General features: G+C 39.2%; 1 protein-coding gene across 1 annotated transcript in view; it reads left to right on the top strand.

The window, feature by feature from the left end:
- Positions 1-20,933, top strand: part of CD44 (CD44 molecule (IN blood group)) — a 64,536-nt gene that overhangs the window by 37,246 nt on the left and 6,357 nt on the right. The window contains exons 7-14 of the mRNA XM_086749530.1: positions 6,929-7,102; positions 8,887-9,048; positions 11,118-11,303; positions 12,200-12,385; positions 12,862-13,089; positions 14,728-15,003; positions 15,900-16,085; positions 19,432-19,551. Of these exons, the coding sequence (XP_086605656.1) occupies positions 6,929-7,102; positions 8,887-9,048; positions 11,118-11,303; positions 12,200-12,385; positions 12,862-13,089; positions 14,728-15,003; positions 15,900-16,085; positions 19,432-19,551 (1,518 nt within the window). The remainder of the gene's footprint in view (positions 1-6,928; positions 7,103-8,886; positions 9,049-11,117; positions 11,304-12,199; positions 12,386-12,861; positions 13,090-14,727; positions 15,004-15,899; positions 16,086-19,431; positions 19,552-20,933) is intronic.

Below are 20,933 nucleotides of genomic sequence, written 5' to 3'. Positions count from 1 at the left end.
AAAGTGCTTCTCAAGAAATAATAACAAGATCTTGGTTGAATGAACCATGTCCTAACAGCCCCAGGGCCTCATCATGACGACCTGGAGAAAGCCACCACCCAAACTTGGTGGAATCCGTTTTCAAACCACTGGTGGTGGTTGAATGCTGGAGAGAAGACACAAGAACCTACGCAAGCAACCAAGGGTAAAGAATGTCATGCTAAGAGGGCTCTTTGGTTAGGGGCTGAATAAGCAGAGCACCAGGGCCTCGAGCTTCAGAAGCATTAAGTGGAGGGGGAATTGAATGTGTGGTATATGTCACTGCTTTTCGTCACCATGTGTGTGGTGAAGTGGGAGAAACAAAGTACTGGATTATCTGTCACTGACTACATTTGGTAGCGATAGAGCAGTTGTCCGCATTGTTCACGTACTGTGGAGGTATTCTGTGTGTCTGAAAGGGACGAATATGTGAGTCATTTTATAAAGGATGTACTTGGGTTTTTCTTTTTTCCTGTTTGGAGACAGTTTAGAAGTAGACTGTTCCAATGAGAAGGACTTGTGGGAGAAAGGAAGAAAATGTTTTCAAGCTAGTACACTATGCTTACTCTGCTAGAAGATGACAGGATATGGTTAGTGCTGCAAGCGTGCATAGGGCACTGCAATATAGCTAAAAGTCACATTGGGGCACCTTCAGCAGGGCCCTGGCAGAGTGATGAATCCCTTGTGGGTGGGAGAACCAGGAGGAGATATGGACCGTGGGAAGCATAGTGCTGTACACTCTTCTCTGTGATTATAAAGCTGCATGTAGGGGATACAGGAAAGCATAACTGCTGTCAGCAGAAGACCTTGTGAGTTAGGGCTTCATGGCAGATTTAACATCATCACAGCAGATATGACGTCAAGTGGCAATGGTTCGGATGACGAAGACTCCTCTGAGGAGACGACTTACCCAACAGTGTTTCCAGGCTGGGACAGGAGTGTGGCCAAGGACGAGTATGCTCCAAGTACTAGTAAGGAACTTCCTTTCTCTTTGGATGGTTTCTTTCTTCTTTTTCCTCTCCTGCTCAATATTTCTCCTCTTTTGCCATACATATATTGTGTCATAGTGGGATGTTTTCCTGATCAACTCGTTTCAAATACATCTCCAATGCCACAGGAGAAACCTGTTTATATCTTTTGAGTTCAGTATGCTTAGAAGCACCATCTTCCACTGCTTCTGGAATTGTTGTATTGTCTCCATTCATATTTGATTTGTGGGCTTCCCTCATGGCATGCTGTGTCTCAAGGAATAATTCCTCTTTGAGGGAGCTTCCTACCTCTGTACAAGTGGAACAATTATTTCTGTTTGCATGCCAATACCTGTTTGTCTTGCCTAGCACAGTGGACGAAAAGACTGTAGATTCTGTAATTTTTCTGAAAAAAGATCTCTTTCCATACTTACTGTTACAAACCTATGGAACATTACTATTCGAAATGCTGTGTTTTGAGAAAAGTGCATTGCTAATGTGATAGGAGTAAAGCCGCACCTCTCTTTCCATCCTGTTCTGACGCCTAACTGGGAAGTGTTTCTGGTGTGGATTTTCCTGACAGGATCAGGCCAAGGGGAGTGCATGTGTTTTTGGAGTGGAATGGCCATAGTTCTGAGCACAGCTCTTTGACTGCATTGGCTTCATGGGGTTATTAGTACAAGACAAGGCTAAACTAATGGGTGTGCTTATCTCTGGGTGTCCTTTTTGCCCATCATGGATACTTCTTTCACCTTTTGTATGTGATTTTATGTTGTCTTGGTTCCTCATTCTGGCGTCTAAGGCTACCTGCTCTCTTCTGCTGGCAAAGTCTATGAGGAACTCACTAACCTTGTTGAATGTGGAGGGCTAGAAAAGACCCAGAGGACTTTTTGATGCTCCTCTCAAGGGACCATGTTCTTTCTTGGGACTGCCACTAGTGCTTGCATCTGGCTAAGTGTTTGAGGAATGTAATGATACCACGGGTTCATACATTCGCCTTGCACTCACATCCATCTCAGTGGGATGAGCATGCTCAGGGTGTCGGTGCTGGTGGACTTGACTTTGCTGGAGGAAAAGTGCTTCTCAAGAAATAATAACAAGATCTTGGTTGAATGAACCATGTCCTAACAGCCCCAGGGCCTCATCATGACGACCTGGAGAAAGCCACCACCCAAACTTGGTGGAATCCGTTTTCAAACCACTGGTGGTGGTCAAATGCTGGAGAGAAGACACAAGAACCTACGCAAGCAACCAAGGGTAAAGAATGTCATGCTAAGAGGGCTCTTTGGTTAGGGGCTGAATAAGCAGAGCACCAGGGCCTCGAGCTTCAGAAGCATTAAGTGGAGGGGGAATTGAATGTGTGGTATATGTCACTGCTTTTCGTCACCATGTGTGTGGTGAAGTGGGAGAAACAAAGTACTGGATTATCTGTCACTGACTGTACATTTGGTAGCGATAGAGCAGTTGTCCGCATTGTTCACGTACTGTGGAGGTATTCTGTGTGTCTGAAAGGGACGAATATGTGAGTCATTTTATAAAGGATGTACTTGGGTTTTTCTTTTTCCTGTTTGGAGACAGTTTAGAAGTAGACTGTTCCAATGAGAAGGACTTGTGGGAGAAAGGAAGAAAATGTTTTCAAGCTAGTACACTATGCTTACTCTGCTAGAAGATGACAGGATATGGTTAGTGCTGCAAGCGTGCATAGGGCACTGCAATATAGCTAAAAGTCACATTGGGGCACCTTCAGCAGGGCCCTGGCAGAGTGATGAATCCCTTGTGGGTGGGAGAACCAGGAGGAGATATGGACCGTGGGAAGCACAGTGCTGTACACTCTTCTCTGTGATTATAAAGCTGCATGTAGGGGATACAGGAAAGCATAACTGCTGTCAGCAGAAGACCTTGTGAGTTAGGGCTTCATGGCAGATTTAACATCATCACAGCAGATATGACGTCAAGTGGCAATGGTTCGGATGACGAAGACTCCTCTGAGGAGACGACTTACCCAACAGTGTTTCCAGGCTGGGACAGGAGTGTGGCCAAGGACGAGTATGCTCCAAGTACTAGTAAGGAACTTCCTTTCTCTTTGGATGGTTTCTTTCTTCTTTTTCCTCTCCTACTCAATATTTCTCCTCTTTTGCCACACATATATTGTGTCATAGTGGGATGTTTTCCTGATGAGCTGTTTCTTCAGAAATGTCTCTTTTGCAATTGGAAAAAACATATGAGGTCCATATTGACAATATTATTATCTTTTCTGTTGCTACTTAAAAATAATTTATTGGTTTCATGCCTATTGGAATACACGTGTTCACTCATGATTTTCCCAAAAGAAAATGCTTATCTTTTTTTTCTATTTTTTCCTTTTTGGGAAAACAGTGTTAAAATAATTCTGGTTCATGTTATTTATAATCTACATCTATACAGTAGTAGACTTCCTGTCTGTGGAAGATGTTCAGGCACAATCTGGGGAGGCCATGCCCCAAGTGCCCTTTTCTTTGGGAAGTGTCAGCAAAACAGTTTCATATTTGCTACCTTCCATACTCTTCCCATGCACTCTTCTAACATTGTCTCATTTGTTTTGTGAGCTCAGATATTTGGGCATGATCCAGTACCACAACTCACCTATTTTAATACATAGCTTCATTTTCCTGATATGAATAGTCCCACAGTGATCATCTGATAGCTCTTTTTTGACTAAAAAAGCCATCTATACCTAAAATAATTTTGTCTCAAAACCAGAAAACCACCACGTATGAGGATCAAAGCCAAGCGCTTTATGTCACTAAAACACGCAGTCTGGTACTTGGCCTTAAGATCACAGAATGGGCTCAGCCCTGGGGTTTTTTTCAGTATAGATGTTGCCATTAATGACTATATTCTAATGCTCTTATTTGCACAAATATAATAATCTATTACTTTTTTGTGGTAATTTTGTTTAACTTAAGCACATCTTATTGTGTCTTTTGTCTGTGCACTTACTTAGTAGTGTTTATAAATCACTGTTTATAAGCATTTTTTTTTTCTGAAGATAGTGGAGGTCTTCATTTTTAGAAGAAAATATAAAATGAACAAGTCATCTTGCTTTGGCATTTTTTATTCTTTTGCCTAAGTTTTGGGTATTTCTGGTGTTAATTTATTTATCTTTGCGACTCTGCATTTGTGACTTATTCCACATGGCGTCTTGCATTCCAACTACCTTCTGTGGCCTAGTGCTGTCTGCATGCTCCATGGGTGAAAATGTATGCAGTCTCTGCTCATATACTCTTGTGGACATTTTCTTTTATCTATTCAATTTTATTATAGCTTTCTTGACTAATATTGGCTTCCTGATGGCTGTCAAGGTGCGTTCGTTTTTTTTCTGAACGTAGCTTTTGAGCTCAGTGGTAGATATTCTAACATGAATCTGAGTACTTGTTGAGTACTTAGTAAGCATGTTTTACATGTATTCAGACATCCAGCATATTCTTTAGGTCCAGCATTATTCTTCAACCTGGAGTTTAAATGTTTATAACTGCTGTAATGGTTTTGCACTACTTCTGCTCTGCATTATACTTCTAATAGAAGTATTCTTCTTGGGAAACTTTGCATCCGCCCAATGCAAAGAAAAGAACGACTGGTTTCATGTAAAGGGATTTGATAAGAAGAGTAGAGACCACAGTTAAGCTGTGCATGAATTTCCACTTTCCACCACCTTTATGGCACACACTAACAGTAGAGTAATAGTGGTAGATATAGAGCATGGGCAGCGTTGAATCCTCCATTGTCCTAACAGCTGTGGACTCGCAACACGAAACGCTTCTGGAAACCTCCACACAAGACCACTGGAACCCCGCCTATACAGATGAAGAGGAGCAGTATCCTAGCTCTGCTGGCAGGGGTAAAGCAATTAAGCATTTTAGATAATACTCTGATTTATGACATAATTCAGTGAACACTGTTACAGTGCAGCTGGTTGTAATTCTCGTACCGTTAGCTGGTTGTAATTCTCATACCGTTAGCCTCAGTTCAGTATAATAGCTCTATATTATGTGTACTAGAGCCCTAGGAGGTGGCATCTATAACATTCATCTGCCATTTTGCATCTAATATTCATTACTTGGCACTTTTCCTCACATCTCTGGGACTTTTCAACTTGCACTGCCAGTAGTGTAATAAAACTGAGCAGATTGTAACATTTGGTGACCCACCTTGGTAAGAAAAATAATTCCCTTTTTTCCACTTCAAAATTTCTATTTTAAAATCTGAAGCAAAAGACAAGAAAGGGAAATAGTGATTCAAATACATGAAACTGTGCTACAAAGGATAATATACTACCTGCAGATGAATGTGAACATTTTGCTACCACTGTTAGTGCCAGCAGCAACCTGAGATACTAAAAGTGTGCTCATATTCTTCAAGCCTAAAAACTTCTTTATGCAAAGGCTTACAGAGTGCATTCTCCAGCTATTTTTGCTGTGTACCTAAACAGTTCCCAGTTAAATTTTTTTGAAAAGCATAGCTGGATATGACCTTCATTTTTAGGATGTTTTGGCTATAATGCACAGCTTTACCCTGTTAAGGAGAGGTGCAAAATGGAATAGCTGGAGGCACAGCTGTATACAGCTGGATTGGGAGCCAGCCTTGTAATTGCATAAAATTAGATTGTACTCGAAAGAAATACATTTCACTGGGACTTGTGGAAAGCTTTCTTATCCCTCTGTAAAAACAAGCATTTTCTACATCCTGTGGTAGTTCTTTGGATTTATATGATCTGCCTCCAATAGCTGGATACATGTCTTTCTGGTTCCAAGATAGTTTTGAATAGTGAAAGCTGTTATGAATGGCATCAGGACAGGTGCTATAATCACCCAGAAATAATTTTTGTGATAACTTTATTTTAGTTCTGAAGTATAGTTTGATTGATTGATTCATACATTAGTTAATTTTAACTTTTTTTTTTACAAGATAATCTGTATATATTAAGTTTAATTACAAAAATAGTGAATTACACTTGCATGAGTGCCCTCTTTATGAACATTTTATTGCCTGAATGTGAAGATAAATATTACTTCAGTTTTGCTCTTTTTGGGAAATAGCATAGGTTTCTGTAGCTGGTGACTTATGGCATAGGTAACAGGTCTGTCTCATTCTTTGCATGCTTTGATTAAGGACCTTTGCTTTACCTTTAATCTGTCACTCATGGAAACTTTTGATACTTAAGGCAAATATATTTCAAACAGTTCTAATGTTCGTCTTAGTATCATAGGTATTCTTTTTTTTCTGGTGTATCTTTTCTAAGCCTTTTAGTGTTCATTAGAAAATCTCTTATGGTGGTGGTACTTCAAGTGATTTCTGACTGCATGTTCTGCTATATAAACAACAGCAAACTAGAGAGTGAACAATTAATTTATTTTATCAGTAAGAGCTTTAATTATTACTGAGTTCAAAACAAGTATGCTTTTCAATGTCGAATATATGAACCTACTTATTTCATTCATCCGGTTCCTGAAGAAATAACAATTTCTTTGGAGGCAGTCTTGTAATTGTGTAACGGAGATACTAACTCAAAAGCAAAAGTTAATAATCTTTTTCACTTTTAAAAACCCAGAATACACAGACTCAACAGTTAAGTTAGTATTAATAAATACGAACTAGAGATGCCAGCTGTTGTTTCTATGTGTTCTTCCACTGCTTCTCCTATAGCTTTTCTCTCCCATTGGCACTGAGATACTTTCTAGTACACTTAAATCTTCTTCTGATCCTGGTGATGCTTTTGTGTGATAGGGTTTCCAAAGGACTTCTGTTTTCTTTCATCTTTCATTTCACATCTAATGCAACAATTAAAAGAAAAATCCAAAACACAAAAGCTAAGCAGCCTTGTTGTGTAGACTATGAAGATGAGAATATGACTGGTGTGGCTATTTTGATCATTATTGATTCAATCATCATCTTATCAGCACTAGTTACAAGTGAAAGTGAAAAACTTCAAGGACCAACCCAACATCCGCTATTACACAGTGTTCATTCCGGATGGATCAGTCAGGAGCAAAATCCTGCAAATACCACTGGGAGTATTGAACAGCATGAATTTACTGTTGCAGGTGAAAATGATATTGAAAAGGAATCTTCTTATACAGGTAATATTACAGGTCACATTTTAGTAAAGTATCAGGGTTTACTAAAGGTTTAGTTTTAAGATTTTTTTACTAACAGTTTTGCATTCTGAGGTCATAACAGAGTTTCTGTGAGTAAACCTGAGCAATTCTGATGTTATATTGTATTTTTAAAAAATTATTCTATTCTTCAGACCTGTTCCTGGAGGTTTGTTTTCTCTCACATTTGGATTGCGTGTCAAGACCAAGTAGACTGTCTCCTCCGTTTTGTGTTCTGTATAATGAAGTCACAAGGTTTTAACAGGCTATCTTACCAGGGTTGTATCTGTAGGAAACAGCGAATGTTTAAATGGAAAAACAATAATGTCTGTTGTTTTTTCCACATATCTGGAAGCTGTGTTCACTTCCCCCTTGCAAGTCATTATTGGTCCTGGGTTTTTTTTTCAGTTTTTGTTAACATGGCAATTATATCTAAAAATTTCTATCTAAAATATCTACTCACCCACTTTTGAATTATGACAAGATAATACTGGTAATGAAGGGAAGAAAGCAAAGCATAGTGTAGAATAAAAGAGAGGCTTCTCTCTTCCATTGGTCGAAGCAATAGAAATTTAAAAGATCAAATTACACTGCAAAGCTAGTTACTGAAAATTGCCATGTATTAGTTTCTGCTCCTGTGAGTGTACTAAGCTTACTAGTTAATGACTGATGTGCTGTACTAAGCACTGCCAACAGTGAATTTAACACAGTGATCCTCTGGTCTTGCAGACTATCCAATACAGGCCACTGAAGGCAAGCATGTCATAAATATTATTTGAGATCCTCTATAACATGGATCTATTCCTTCAACTCAATGTAAACTTATTAGCAAAAGTTTTGTATAGCTTATTGCTTCAGCAGTCCCTAAGCCCACATTCCTCTAAGATATCAACCCCAGAAGTTTCATCAACATCCTTTAAAAATCTGGTGATGCAGTACAATGTATTGATACATATAGGTACTGTACTGTACTATACTATACTACTGTAGCAATATAATTTGGCCCAGTTGCGACTGAAATTTTAACATGCTGTGGCAATTTTGTTGTTGGTTTTGGTTTTTTTAATTGGTTTGGGGGGCATTAAGGAGGGTTATGCTACTTGTAAGATTTGGGTACTGCTTTTCTGTGACTGTCCACTAAAAGCTACAGATTGGTTGATATGGACAATATAATATTTTTCTAAATAACTGCAATAGCAAATATTCTCCAGTTGAATGCAGTCTTATTTATTGTGTGCGCTATTCACAAATCTGCACCATGTGCTAGCCTTCCTCTCTGTCAGACTTCCTTGTCTATTTTCCTAGAGATGCTGCAACTAACAAAACAGTGAAATTTTGAGGGGATAAAATTTGATATAGTCAATACACTCAAATTCTGTGATTAAAATCTCACTGATGGGTCATATTCTTGCAGTAATTTCTGCCTTTCTTGTTCTTAATTCTGCATCAGTGGGTATTGGTTTGATATTCAACTAAAACAAAATCAACAGCATGATTCAGGGAAATACTTTTGAAAAACAATGAGATATCTTGATTCTCAAAAGCATATGCTCGGTTTAAGGAAGAAGTCAGCCCTATTCGTGACAGTAGGCAGCTTTTCCAAACATAAACCAGAATGAGAAGCAAATCTGCTTTACTTCTCTTTGCCATTAAATGTAGTAGACATGTGAGCAAGGCCTGTCATAGAGACAAGAACCGAAGAGGAGAATAATATGAGAAATGGATCTTTATATACTGAGTTCATAATTGCTTCACCATCATCATAACAGCTATGGCCTCCAACCATGGGGCCAAACAGAACGACTCGGCGCAAGAGCCATTGATGTATCCAGCTTTGGACAAGGGAGAGGATTATGCCACACAACCTGCTATAATGGATAGAATTATTCCTTCCAGAGAGAATAATAATGAAAAAGAGTCTTCCACTACAGGTACTAGTAATAATGTCAATGATGTATGTTTCATCACTTCTGTCTCTCAGGTGGCCTGTCTTGGAAAGATATTGCATGAACTTGTAGAAAGGATTAACTTACTGATCTCTTCTGACAATGATACAAATTACAGAGTGATTAATTTTCTCTGTGCTCTGCCTGAATAGTGTTGAGATAGAAGTTTTCCATTTTAGCTTTGTGTAAAACATTGATTTTTTACCTTCGAAAACACCTTTTAGTGCTTTCTGTTCCTTAGTGAAACATAACTGTGGAACTGCGTCTTGCTTATTACGTAACTTCTATTATTTGGTGTTGCCAAACTGTCTTTACCATAAGGTTGAATTCATACTTATGTATATTTGTACATACACTTGTTGTCATGGTTTAACCCCAGCTGGCAACTAAGCACCACACAGCCGCTTACTCATCCCTCCCCTTCCCAGTGGGATAGGGGGGAGAATCAGAAGAGTAAAAGAGAGACAGCTCATGGGTTAAGATAATAATAGTTTAATAATTGAAATAAAATAATAATAATAACAAACTGCAGTGAAAAGGTAAATAAGAAAAAGATAGATTAATAAAACCCAAGAAAGATAAATTATGCAAATGAAAAACAATTGCTCACCACCAACCAACCAATGCTTGGTCTGTCCCTGAGCAGCAGCTATCCCCCCAGCTACCTCCTCTCAGTTTATATGCAGAGCGTGACATCATATGGTATGCAGTATCCCTTTGGCCAGTTTGGGTCAGCTGTCCTGGCCGTGCCCCCTCCCAGCTTCTTATGGACCTCCATCCTTTTCGCTGACAGGGCATGAGAAGCTGAAAAGTCCTTGATTTAGTGCAGACACTACTTAGCAACAACCAAAACATCAGTGTGTTATCAACATTATTCTCATACTAAATCCAAAACATAGTACCAACTACTAGGAAGAAAAGTTAACTCCATCCCAGCCAAAACCAGGACATCTGTGAATATTCACCTGGGGAAAGAGTGATAGATTTTATCAAAACATTTGTTCCTCTGGTCCGTAGAATGATGAGAGAAAGGAATTTACAAAACTGGCATGACACAACATCATTATACAGTCTCATATAACACCATTTATACCATCAAAATAGTGTTCTAAAGACATGATATGAGAAACACGTGATTATTCCTGAAATAAGAGGAAATGTAATTTTAACCTTTTCTTAAAGAGACAATGCTCAGAACCTATTTTTTATTTTTTGTAACAACTAGTTAAATTTCTTATGGTTGCTGTGTGTTCCTCTGACAGTATCTCTACTGTCTTATTGTTCCTGCCATTATATAGCAATAGCCAGCTATTCCTAAAAAGCAGGACAGCTAAGGTTATGAAGCTGGAAAGCTGATGACAATGAAAATAAATAGAAAAGCTTGTTTCCTTTTCTTCTTTAATATTCAATTAGAATAAAAACTATAAAGTCTACTCTGCAGATAAGGAAAAGAGCAGTGTGGATGGTGGGTTCAGTAAACACCACACCACAAAGTAATTCTAGTAGGTAAAATCCTTCAGTAATGACAAAAATGTGAGGGTAATTCTGTGAGGAAGCCTAGTCTTATGACTGCTGTGATCAGAACAACAAATTACAACATTTTTTTTTCTGTAACTTGTCAGCCCTCACAGAGTCTTGAGCAACAAAGCAGAATCATTGTCTGTAGAAAGGGTTCTTTACTGTCAGTACTGATATCTGTAATGTAAACTGCACTGTAGCGGCATTTGACAGTGTCCCTGGAGCTGAGGATCTGTGGCCAGCCTGAGACACAGGCCAGGGAGTTCTCCTACTGCTGTCTCTATGTCCTTTCCACATGTCCACTGTCCTTGGGAATCTGTTGGATTAAGTAAAAGAGTGGATGAGAATAGTAAGTGAAAATGTCTGATCCATACATTGAGAGAGCAGTGATGGCGTATGGGAGGACAGAAGGTTTCCTGGTGAGAAAAGGGTAGCAGTGGCTAAAAGTCAAAAGGAGACTTGAACATGGTGGGAGTGGGAGGGGGATGGCAGCACACATGTGGAATTCACAGCTGATTAAATCATCATGGTAACAGCTGTTGCCTCTCCTGATGGTGCCCACAACGAAGACCCAACTCAGCCACCTCTGCCTTCAGATAATGAAACAGGACAGGGCACTGAAGGCATCATGCATCCCACAGATGTCCCTGGGGATGAGGTCCTCCACAGGACCACAGACAGTACGGACAAAGCTGGCGATGACTCTTCTCTGATGAGTACCAGTAAGAATAATGGATCATACTCATTTCTCACGCCCGATGTGAAATGAGACATTATTTCTTCTGAAATCAAGTCCTTTACCTATCCTTCTCATCCTGGCGGTCTACATTCTTGGTGTGGACCTGCATTGAAAAGATATGTGGTGGGATCTGTGCTGTTGATGGAATTCCCTTCTGCACAAGGCATAAGAGACTTCTTGCTGGTACAGGTGGTGGTTTCTGTCCTTTGCTGACGCTTGTTTCTGGGTGGCCTCCTGACTGTTCTGCAAGACACGCACGTTGGTGTTTCTGAATCCCAGCCCCCTCTTCCTTTCCTGCGCATCAGTGGGATCAGGCTTGATAGGCCTTGGTACCGTGATTGGTGTGGTGGAGGTGCTGTGGGTGGTTTAATCAGATGGCATGCTCCTGTGACTCAGCAGCAGCACCATCACCGGGGAGCGCTATCCTGGTGGTGAGGGCAGGGCAATCATAGAAGAATTACGTCCCATAAATTCTGTTTTCAATTCCATACTCCTCCTCACTGGTGAATTGCCAGGCAAGTCCACTGCAGATCTGGCTGCAGTGTGGCAGCTCAGTCCTGAGGCACAGGGTCAGGTTGTTGCTGCTGTGGTCTCTTCTTCTGAAGGTCTTCCTGCTCCATCTGTCACTGGGATCTGTATATGTAGCCAGCGTCTCCCTCCAACATGGTGAGGGTGTATGTTGTGCTTAAGGGTCTCTCAGAAGCCAGTGACAGCATGGAAGAGGAAGGAGAGCCTTCATGTCTTCTCTCCTTCTGTGCTTGGAATGAGGAAGGTGGACGTGCTTTCTGGCTTGCTGTGGTACAGGGAAGAGGGAAAGAATGTGGATGGTGGTTTTGTGAGTGCTCACATTTAAAGCTGACCGCACCATCGTCATGGCAGTCACAGAGTCTGTGGATGATGTCAACCAAGAGAAATCAACCAGGGAGCCACTAATACCCGCCACTCCGCCTGAAAGTGAAAGTGAACAAGCAAACACCACAGATGGTTCCCATGTTAATTGGATACCTGGGGTTTTTCCAGACGTTGAAGATAATCTTAACCAATTGCAGACGCCTCTTCCTACTAGTAAGCACTATGAATTACAACATTTTTTTTTCTGTAACTTGTCAGCTCTCATAGAGTCTTGCGCAACAAAGCAGAATCATTGTCTGTAGAAAGGGTTCTTTACTGTCAGTACTGATATCTGTAATGTAAACTGCACTGTAGCGGCATTTGACAGTGTCCCTGGAGCTGAGGATCTGTGGCCAGCCTGAGACACAGGCCAGGGAGTTCTCCTACTGCTGTCTCTATGTCCTTTCCACATGTCCACTGTCCTTGGGAATCTGTTGGATTAAGTAAAAGAGTGGATGAGAATAGTAAGTGAAAATGTCTGATCCATACATTGAGAGAGCAGTGATGGCGTATGGGAGGACAGAAGGTTTCCTGGTGAGAAAAGGGTAGCAGTGGCTAAAAGTCAAAGGAGACTTGAACATGGTGGGAGTGGGAGGGGGATGGCAGCACACATGTGGAATTCACAGCTGATTAAATCATCATGGTAACAGCTGTTGCCTCTCCTGATGGTGCCCACAACGAAGACCCAACTCAGCCACCTCTGCCTTCAGATAATGAACCAGAGCAGGGCACTGAAGGCATCATGCATCCCACAGACGTCCCTGGGGATGAGGTCCTCCACAGGACCACAGACAGTATGGACAAAGCTGGTGATGACTCTTCTCTGACAGGTACCAGTAAGAATAATGGATGGATCATACTCATTTCTCATGCCCGATGTGAAATGAGACATTATTTCTTCTGAAATCGTGTCCTTTACCTATCCTTCTCATCCTGCAGTTCTACATTCTTGTTGTGAACTTGCATTGGAAATGTTTTTATGATTTTCTTGCATGTGAACATCCCAACAAGAGTTGCTGTAAAGATTTTTTTTCCCCTGGATCCCCTGTTTCTTATGTCCCCCAGCTTTTTTCAGGTTATTTTTAGTAGAAGGTGATACTGAGAAAGCAATTACTTTGTGGGTGTAGTGGGTGTCTGATGGTTCCCAGTCTTGGCGTTGCCACAGGTTCTCTTAATGCTATAAACTTTGAAATAACTTACTTCAGTTTGTTCCTGTAGTTCTACAAGCTTCTAACTTTGATCCTAAACTCTGCCTGTAACCCAATCAAAATTATCCCAAATCAAAATATTACTTTTTTATTCTAATGTTTTTAATTCTTTAATAATGGATTTTTATTACATTGTAGTGCTTTGAAATTTTTTGCATCTTTCTTTTATTTTGTAAGAAAAAGATTCTAATGAAAAAATGGCATTTATGCTTTCCCTTTTCTTCTTCAAAATCCGTTTTCATCAGGATTATTTAATCCACAACACTTCGGATTTGCCAGAGAGCTATGAAAAGCAGAAGACTGTGTGGATTAAAATCCAGTTCAGTTCTCTACTCCGCACTCCTGTTTTCTAAATATGGAAGAGATCTTGTAAAGCTTCACAGTTCATTGTCATCAGCCTGTTAAGCTTTATGAGATCTGACAGATCGGTTGCAAATATGAAAACTGAAGTACAATTTCACAATTTATTCAAATATTTTCAATCAAGTGACTCTAATATCTTATTCCTATGTAATGTCAGGAATCCTTATGCTCATTTTACTTTGAAAATATTATTTTTTCTTCCTTCTAAATAGTGATTACTAGATATTTTCAAAATTAGGTCATTAGGCTACTGTTGTCTGGAAATGCATCCTTTGGTTTCTCATTTTGCTTAGTGATGTTAACTTTCAGTGGTGTAATTTTGAATGAATATTAACTTTTATTATTCAGTTAATATTTTAGAGCACTTGGAAATTCTGAAAGTGCATTTAGTTAAGCTATGCCTAGTTCTTTGCATACTTTTGTGACATCCTTACTCTTGCATCAGCAGCATCCTTAGCACTGCCAGAATGATGCGTGAAGGATGTTCATTCAATAGTTTCATTCCTTTATTTTCCATTTGAATTAATTTCAAACTCTTCTCTTGGCAGACCAGCACACATTTTAATGATCATCTCATGTAAAAAGAGAGACACCTAAATAAACTTAAAAAAGACATTTTAAAAAATGATGGTATTTTCAGTCTCAAATAGTCATATCTAAGTGGCTGCTACCTACTTTTTGGAAAGTCTTTACATGTTTTAATCCACACTGTAATTTAAGAAATGAATAAGCACCTATTAAAGTGATCACCAGAGTATTAGTGAAGGAACAGACAAACCAAAAATAATGTGACATATACAAAAGATCTTGTTTGCTTTTGGTTTTTTTATCTTTCACTGTATATTATACATAGGCTAAAAAAGAAAAAGGTAGAGCTGGTTAAATAAAATAAGGAGGGAAAAATACGTAAGGTGGGGTTTTTAAAACATGTTTGAAGTTAACTAGCCGTCATCACAACAGTCACAGCTTCCACTGATGTTCTGAAACCAGAAGATCTAACCCAGGAAGTGTGGGCACCTGACATCATGGTAACAGCTGTTGCCTCTCCTGATGGTGCCCACAACGAAGACCCAACTCAGCCACCTCTGCCTTCAGATAATGAAACAGGACAGGGCACTGAAGGCATCACGCATCCCACAGACGTCCCTGGGGATGAGGTCCTCCACAGGACCACAGACAGTACGGACAAAGCTGGCGATGACTCTTCTCTGATGAGTACCAGTAAGAATAATGGATCATACTCATTTCTCACGCCCGATGTGAAATGAGACATTATTTCTTCTGAAATCAAGTCCTTTACCTATCCTTCTCATCCTGGCGGTCTACATTCTTGGTGTGGACTTGCATTGAAAAGATATGTGGTGGGATCTGTGCTGTTGATGGAATTCCCTTCTGCACAAGGCATAAGAGACTTCTTGCTGGTACAGGTGGTGGTTTCTGTCCTTTGCTGACGCTTGTTTCTGGGTGGCCTCCTGACTGTTCTGCAAGACACGCACGTTGGTGTTTCTGAATCCCAGCCCCCTCTTCCTTTCCTGCGCATCAGTGGGATCAGGCTTGATAGGCCTTGGTACCGTGATTGGTGTGGTGGAGGTGCTGTGGGTGGTTTAATCAGATGGCATGCTCCTGTGACTCAGCAGCAGCACCATCACCGGGGAGCGCTATCCTGGTGGTGAGGGCAGGGCAATCATAGAAGAATTACGTCCCATAAATTCTGTTTTCAATTCCATACTCCTCCTCACTGGTGAATTGCCAGGCAAGTCCACTGCAGATCTGGCTGCAGTGTGGCAGCTCAGTCCTGAGGCACAGGGTCAGGTTGTTGCTGCTGTGGTCTCTTCTTCTGAAGGTCTTCCTGCTCCATCTGTCACTGGGATCTGTATATGTAGCCAGCGTCTCCCTCCAACATGGTGAGGGTGTATGTTGTGCTTAAGGGTCTCTCAGAAGCCAGTGACAGCGTGGAAGAGGAAGGAGAGCCTTCATGTCTTCTCTCCTTCTGTGCTTGGAATGAGGAAGGTGGACGTGCTTTCTGGCTTGCTGTGGTACAGGGAAGAGGGAAAGAATGTGGATGGTGGTTTTGTGAGTGCTCACATTTAAAGCTGACCGCGCCATCGTCATGGCAGTCACAGAGTCTGTGGATGATGTCAACCAAGAGAAATCAACCAGGGAGCCACTAATACCCGCCACTCCGCCTGAAAGTGAAAGTGAACAAGCAAACACCACAGATGGTTCCCATGTCAATTGGATACCTGGGGTTTTTCCAGACGTTGAAGATCATCTTAACCAATTGCAGACGCCTCTTCCTACTAGTAAGAACTACGAATTACAAGCACTTTCATTTATCCATCAGTCAGTTATTGTTTTGGACAATGGTGATCATCCAAAAACATGTGTACTAACCATAGTTGTAAATTATTGTCATATTAGTATTTCATTTTTGGTTCTTATTATTGTTTATAACCTGCTTATAAGATGTTATTAAAGGGAATCTCTTCCCGTGCAAAGCAGACGACATTTGCTAAAAGGCTGAAAATATTGTTTTGCACGTAACTTTTTTTTACAATCTGTTATCTGTATGTGGTAACACAGCAATTTAAGTGAACAAGTGTAAACTTTCTCCTCATACACATCCATACATGATAGCATTTTGTCTTTCTTTTTTGACGGGCAGAAATGATAACTATGTAACCCTTAACTGTCTGCCAGTTTATTCCCCATATTCCCTCTACATTAGCTGAATATGCATCCAAAGAAAGGTTATTCTCCACGCAACCTTTTTTTTCTAGGTGTACTTACTGTTGGTATCTTGCCAGTGATTAATTATATCTGTGTTACTGGGCTGTAACTGACATTTCATTTGTGAACTACTTTTTTTTTTAAAGGGTTATTCTTCTGTTAGATTTATTACAGTTAACAGTAACAGTGTTTACTTATTGCGCTACATATAGCCTTTCTTTTTTTTGTGTATGTGGTCACATGCCAATAGTACGGGAAATTAAGGGACTTTTTCCTTATTCCCAAGTGCAGTTTCCATACAAATAATAATCCTAACAGTAAAGTTTTTTTCCAAATGCTGCTTCACATGCACACCAACCCCAATACTACTTTCATGCACTTTCTTGTAAGTTAGTGGAACCATCCCAGGGTAGATTTTGGCCAATGCTCTGTGGACATTCTTTGCAAATAAGCAAGATTATGTGTCTATATTTTTAAAGCACTATACAGCAAACACTTTAAAGATAATTCTGTTATTAGGTAATGAATTAATGTTAATTCATACATTGTTAGGTAGAATTTGGCCTACTTTTTTTTTTCCAGAGTTTTATATAAACCCAGAAAAATCAAGCCTATCAAAATTACCTGAGTTACTAGTATTGTTATATAAGCTCAGCAATATAAATACAAAATATGTATTTGATAGAATTTTATTGGAAAGATAAATCTATTTTTAATAATGGTTTCCTACTACAACAAACAAATTTCTTGACTTTCGGTGCCCTGTTCACTTAATTAATCCAAACTGCCTCCTTAATTTTATGTGCAGATACACACTATGAAAAAATGTTTGCTACCTTTCTGTTTTGAGCACGTAAATCCTGTAAGAACTGCTTTGAAGTTCATTTTCAAGGTGAATATCTGCACCGAATCTTTGCATTGTCAGTGCCCTGGCAAAGGCTTATAGGACCATATTCCCAAAATTCTTACTTTTTTCATTCATCTTCTCATGGTGCTTTATAAAAACACAATAGAAGGGAATTACTGGGATGCTACCATCATCATAAAAAGTTTATTTATTTAAGGGTTAATTAATTTGTAACATTCCGCCCCCCCCCCCCCCCCCCCCCTAGCTGTAATGGAATGGAAAAGGTTCATGAATGTATTGGCACACTATAGTTAAAGGATTTCTCTGAACAAATGGATGGCTCGATGTACTATACTACTTTCTTTCACTTGCTTTTTCTTTAAAGAAGTGTTTAAACTGTGGTGTGAAATCACAGTAATGATTGATCTGTTTGCCAAGTGTCCATGGAATAACAAATCAATCCACTGAAGGAACTAAAAAAATAAATGCCAAAAAGAAAAAAATGTAGCATGTCATCAAAATGAAATGCAGAGAGCTTTTGAGGATCCCTCCCTGCTACTTGCAAGCACCTCCCCAGAGGCAGAAGAGCAGGGGCCCTGACTTCATCCTGCTTCTTCTCAGTGCTCAGAGAAGGGAAAAGTGAATGTAGCAGTTCTCTAAGCAGACAAATTTTGATAAATGTCTGCTTGCCTTTCTAAGGGGCTTTGTGGTGGAAAACCTCTGGCACTTCTCAAGGATGATATAAAGCTCCTTAAAAAAAAAAAACTTGCTGAGATGTGGGGTAGACAAGTGAGTATGTTCCTTTTGGTTGACTTTCTTGGAGGCTAGATCAGGACCCTTAGCTGCTGAATTAGTGCTCTCCTTTGTGGTGAGATAGCACAAAACAACTCACCAGTCAATAAGTTTCTTGTTAATAACAATAATGAAAACATCTGGAAGATTAATGAGCTACTTGCTGGCTAAACTTAACAGAGGGGAAAAAAACATGCTTCTCAGTTTTGTATTTGCCAGCTGCTATTAGGAAATGAGATCAGAAATGCTGGCTAGAAATGAAGTGCAACCTCTGTTAAAGAAAACAAAAAATAACTTTACAGCTGATTAGAGTAAGTGCTTAATTTGCTCTAGTAGAGTCTGGAAGAATTCAGAGAGGTGGAGATCTGTAATATCTTTTCTGTTGTGATAATGAAGTAGCAGTGTGAAATGAAATCCCTGTATCTCGTCTGCTGATAATTTTAGACTTGAGATACCCATATGGAAACAGTGTGGGCCAGAAACATAATTGCATAAAAGTTCAAACAGTGTGGCCAGCACAACAAACACTTGAGACTGGAAGTATGCATTCTGATTTAAGATCTAATACTGTCTTAGAACCAATATACACAACTTTTTAAAAGGAACAAAAGGGATCCACCTCTAAGTTTACAGAGAGCGTTTTTTTTCTATTAGGAAAAATATGTTGAATTTTTGAAGTCCCACTCTATACGTTGCTATCAAATTTAAAACCATTCAAAGAACTGTCCTTGTATTTTATGAAAGCATTAGAGTTTTAGAAATTCAGTTTTATCCTGTGTAGAAATAAAATTAAAAGTTTCAAAATTTCTTCATATTGGTCATTTTAGGTTTAAATAAAAAAGTAAAGTTTTTTTTTTTTTCTCTCTCTCTTCTTTTCTTACTCTCTTTTCCCCATGGAACAGACAAGATATTTGACTTGTATGACAAAAACCTCTTTAAAAAGTTGCCAACATTCACATGTCTTTACATTTTCTCCAGAAAATTTCTAGGCAATTACAATTGCATTTTCATTCACGAAAATAGAGCATAATCAAAACTGAAACATATAAGAGAGACAAGAGGGGAAAACCATGAGATTTGTTATTCAAAATACTAGCCAGAGTTTAGATGAGTATGATGATTATAGTCTATTGAAGAATTTTCAGTATAAATACTTTTTAATGACCTCAGCATGAACTTTCTAGAATATGTTATTTTAATTGGGAAAGTCATAGTCTTTGTACCTCACTATTAAATATTCACTAAGCATATTTGGCCTAACAAGTAGTTTTGTTCTTTAGAATCTACCTCCCGTACGCATGGTAATCAAGGACCACGCAAGGGACACCATGAATCCACTACTTTCCCTGCAGAGACCACAACAACAATATTTTCACAACCAAGGTCACCCCACGTACCAGGTAGGTTTTTTAAGTATTATGTTTTAACAACTTAAGCACAAAATTATATTAATATGAATGGAAGTAAGAGATGAAAATGTAGGTCAAGTACAGTTGTTCAGGCTTTATTCCGAATCAGATAATATGCAGCATTTTCATTAGGAGTCTGAAAAATGCAGCACATTGTAACTCATGTCATTTTCCAGCAATATCAAGATGAGAGAAATCATGTGTTTGGAAAATGGGATTAAGATCCAAATAACCTTTATAAATTGATATGAAATCAGGCAAAATTCAATAAAGATATATGCAAAGTATCCATGAAGTGTTTGGTGAAGATAATAGCTGAGACAAGTGTTGCAGAATAGGGCTTATGGAATAAAAAGAAGCCAACACTGTGACACAATTGCAAAAGAATGCAAATATATTGTGGAACATATTAACAGTAAAGTCATTTTTAAAACAGAGAAAGTAATTATCCCACTCTACTTACGCCTAGCATGTCCAGAGCTGAAGCTCTGTGTTCAGTTCAAGGCATTGCATTGATCACTTAGAAAAAAAAAGTGCAGAAGAGCACAAAAAAAAATTCGGAAAGGTAACCTTTGAACCACCTTGTGAAGAACTCATCATTTTCAGAGAAAACTGAAGAGAGATAAGAGTATGCTACAAAAAGAATGCTTATCAGTTTTTCCCCATGGAGTAATAATTAACTAATTAGAAGAAGTAATTTGTTTCAAGTGAAACAAAGGAGACTTGTTAAACAAGGGAGACTTGTTTCAAACAAATAAAATAAAGGAGTTACCTCTTAGGAAAGGATCTCTGTATATTATGGCAGTACAGCATGAAGAATAGGCTACTGGGAAGGTTGTGAAATCTCCTTTACTAAAAATGTTAAGAGCAAATGGAATATTCCTCAGCCATCTTCTTATTGACCCTGTTCACTGGAGTGAAATATAGCTCATATGACTTCTTAGGGTCCCTTCCATTTTCTAGTGTTTTTTTTTTTTTTTAGAGTTTGCCCCCAAAATACCTCTTAAAGTAATATTTTAAATGAAAAAATGAACATTTCACTCCAACTGAAAGTCAACCTGCTTTTGTGCCTGGGATGCAGGCATATCATTGCTAATCCATTTCTTTTGCTCTTGGAGTAAACCAGCGATACAACTCCTCTTCACCTGTGCCCACCAAAGCACAGTGCTTGTAGGTGCTAACAGCGACGAGGTATTTCATCTGAGTTGGCCTGAGTATAGCTGGATGAATAAAATGTATTCAATTTGCACAGAAGCACATTGTAAAACAAACAAACATTCATGCAAGGTAGGAAAAAAGTCTGACAGTTTAAAGAATATAAAACAGCTTGTGTTCTTGCAGCTCTGCAAAACGGCAAAACTACGTGAGATATG

This window comes from Chlamydotis macqueenii, chromosome 5 (genome assembly GCF_036417535.1).
Source record: "Chlamydotis macqueenii isolate bChlMac1 chromosome 5, bChlMac1.mat, whole genome shotgun sequence".
NCBI lineage: Eukaryota > Metazoa > Chordata > Aves > Otidiformes > Otididae > Chlamydotis > Chlamydotis macqueenii.
This window is presented reverse-complemented; position numbering and strand designations above follow the sequence as displayed.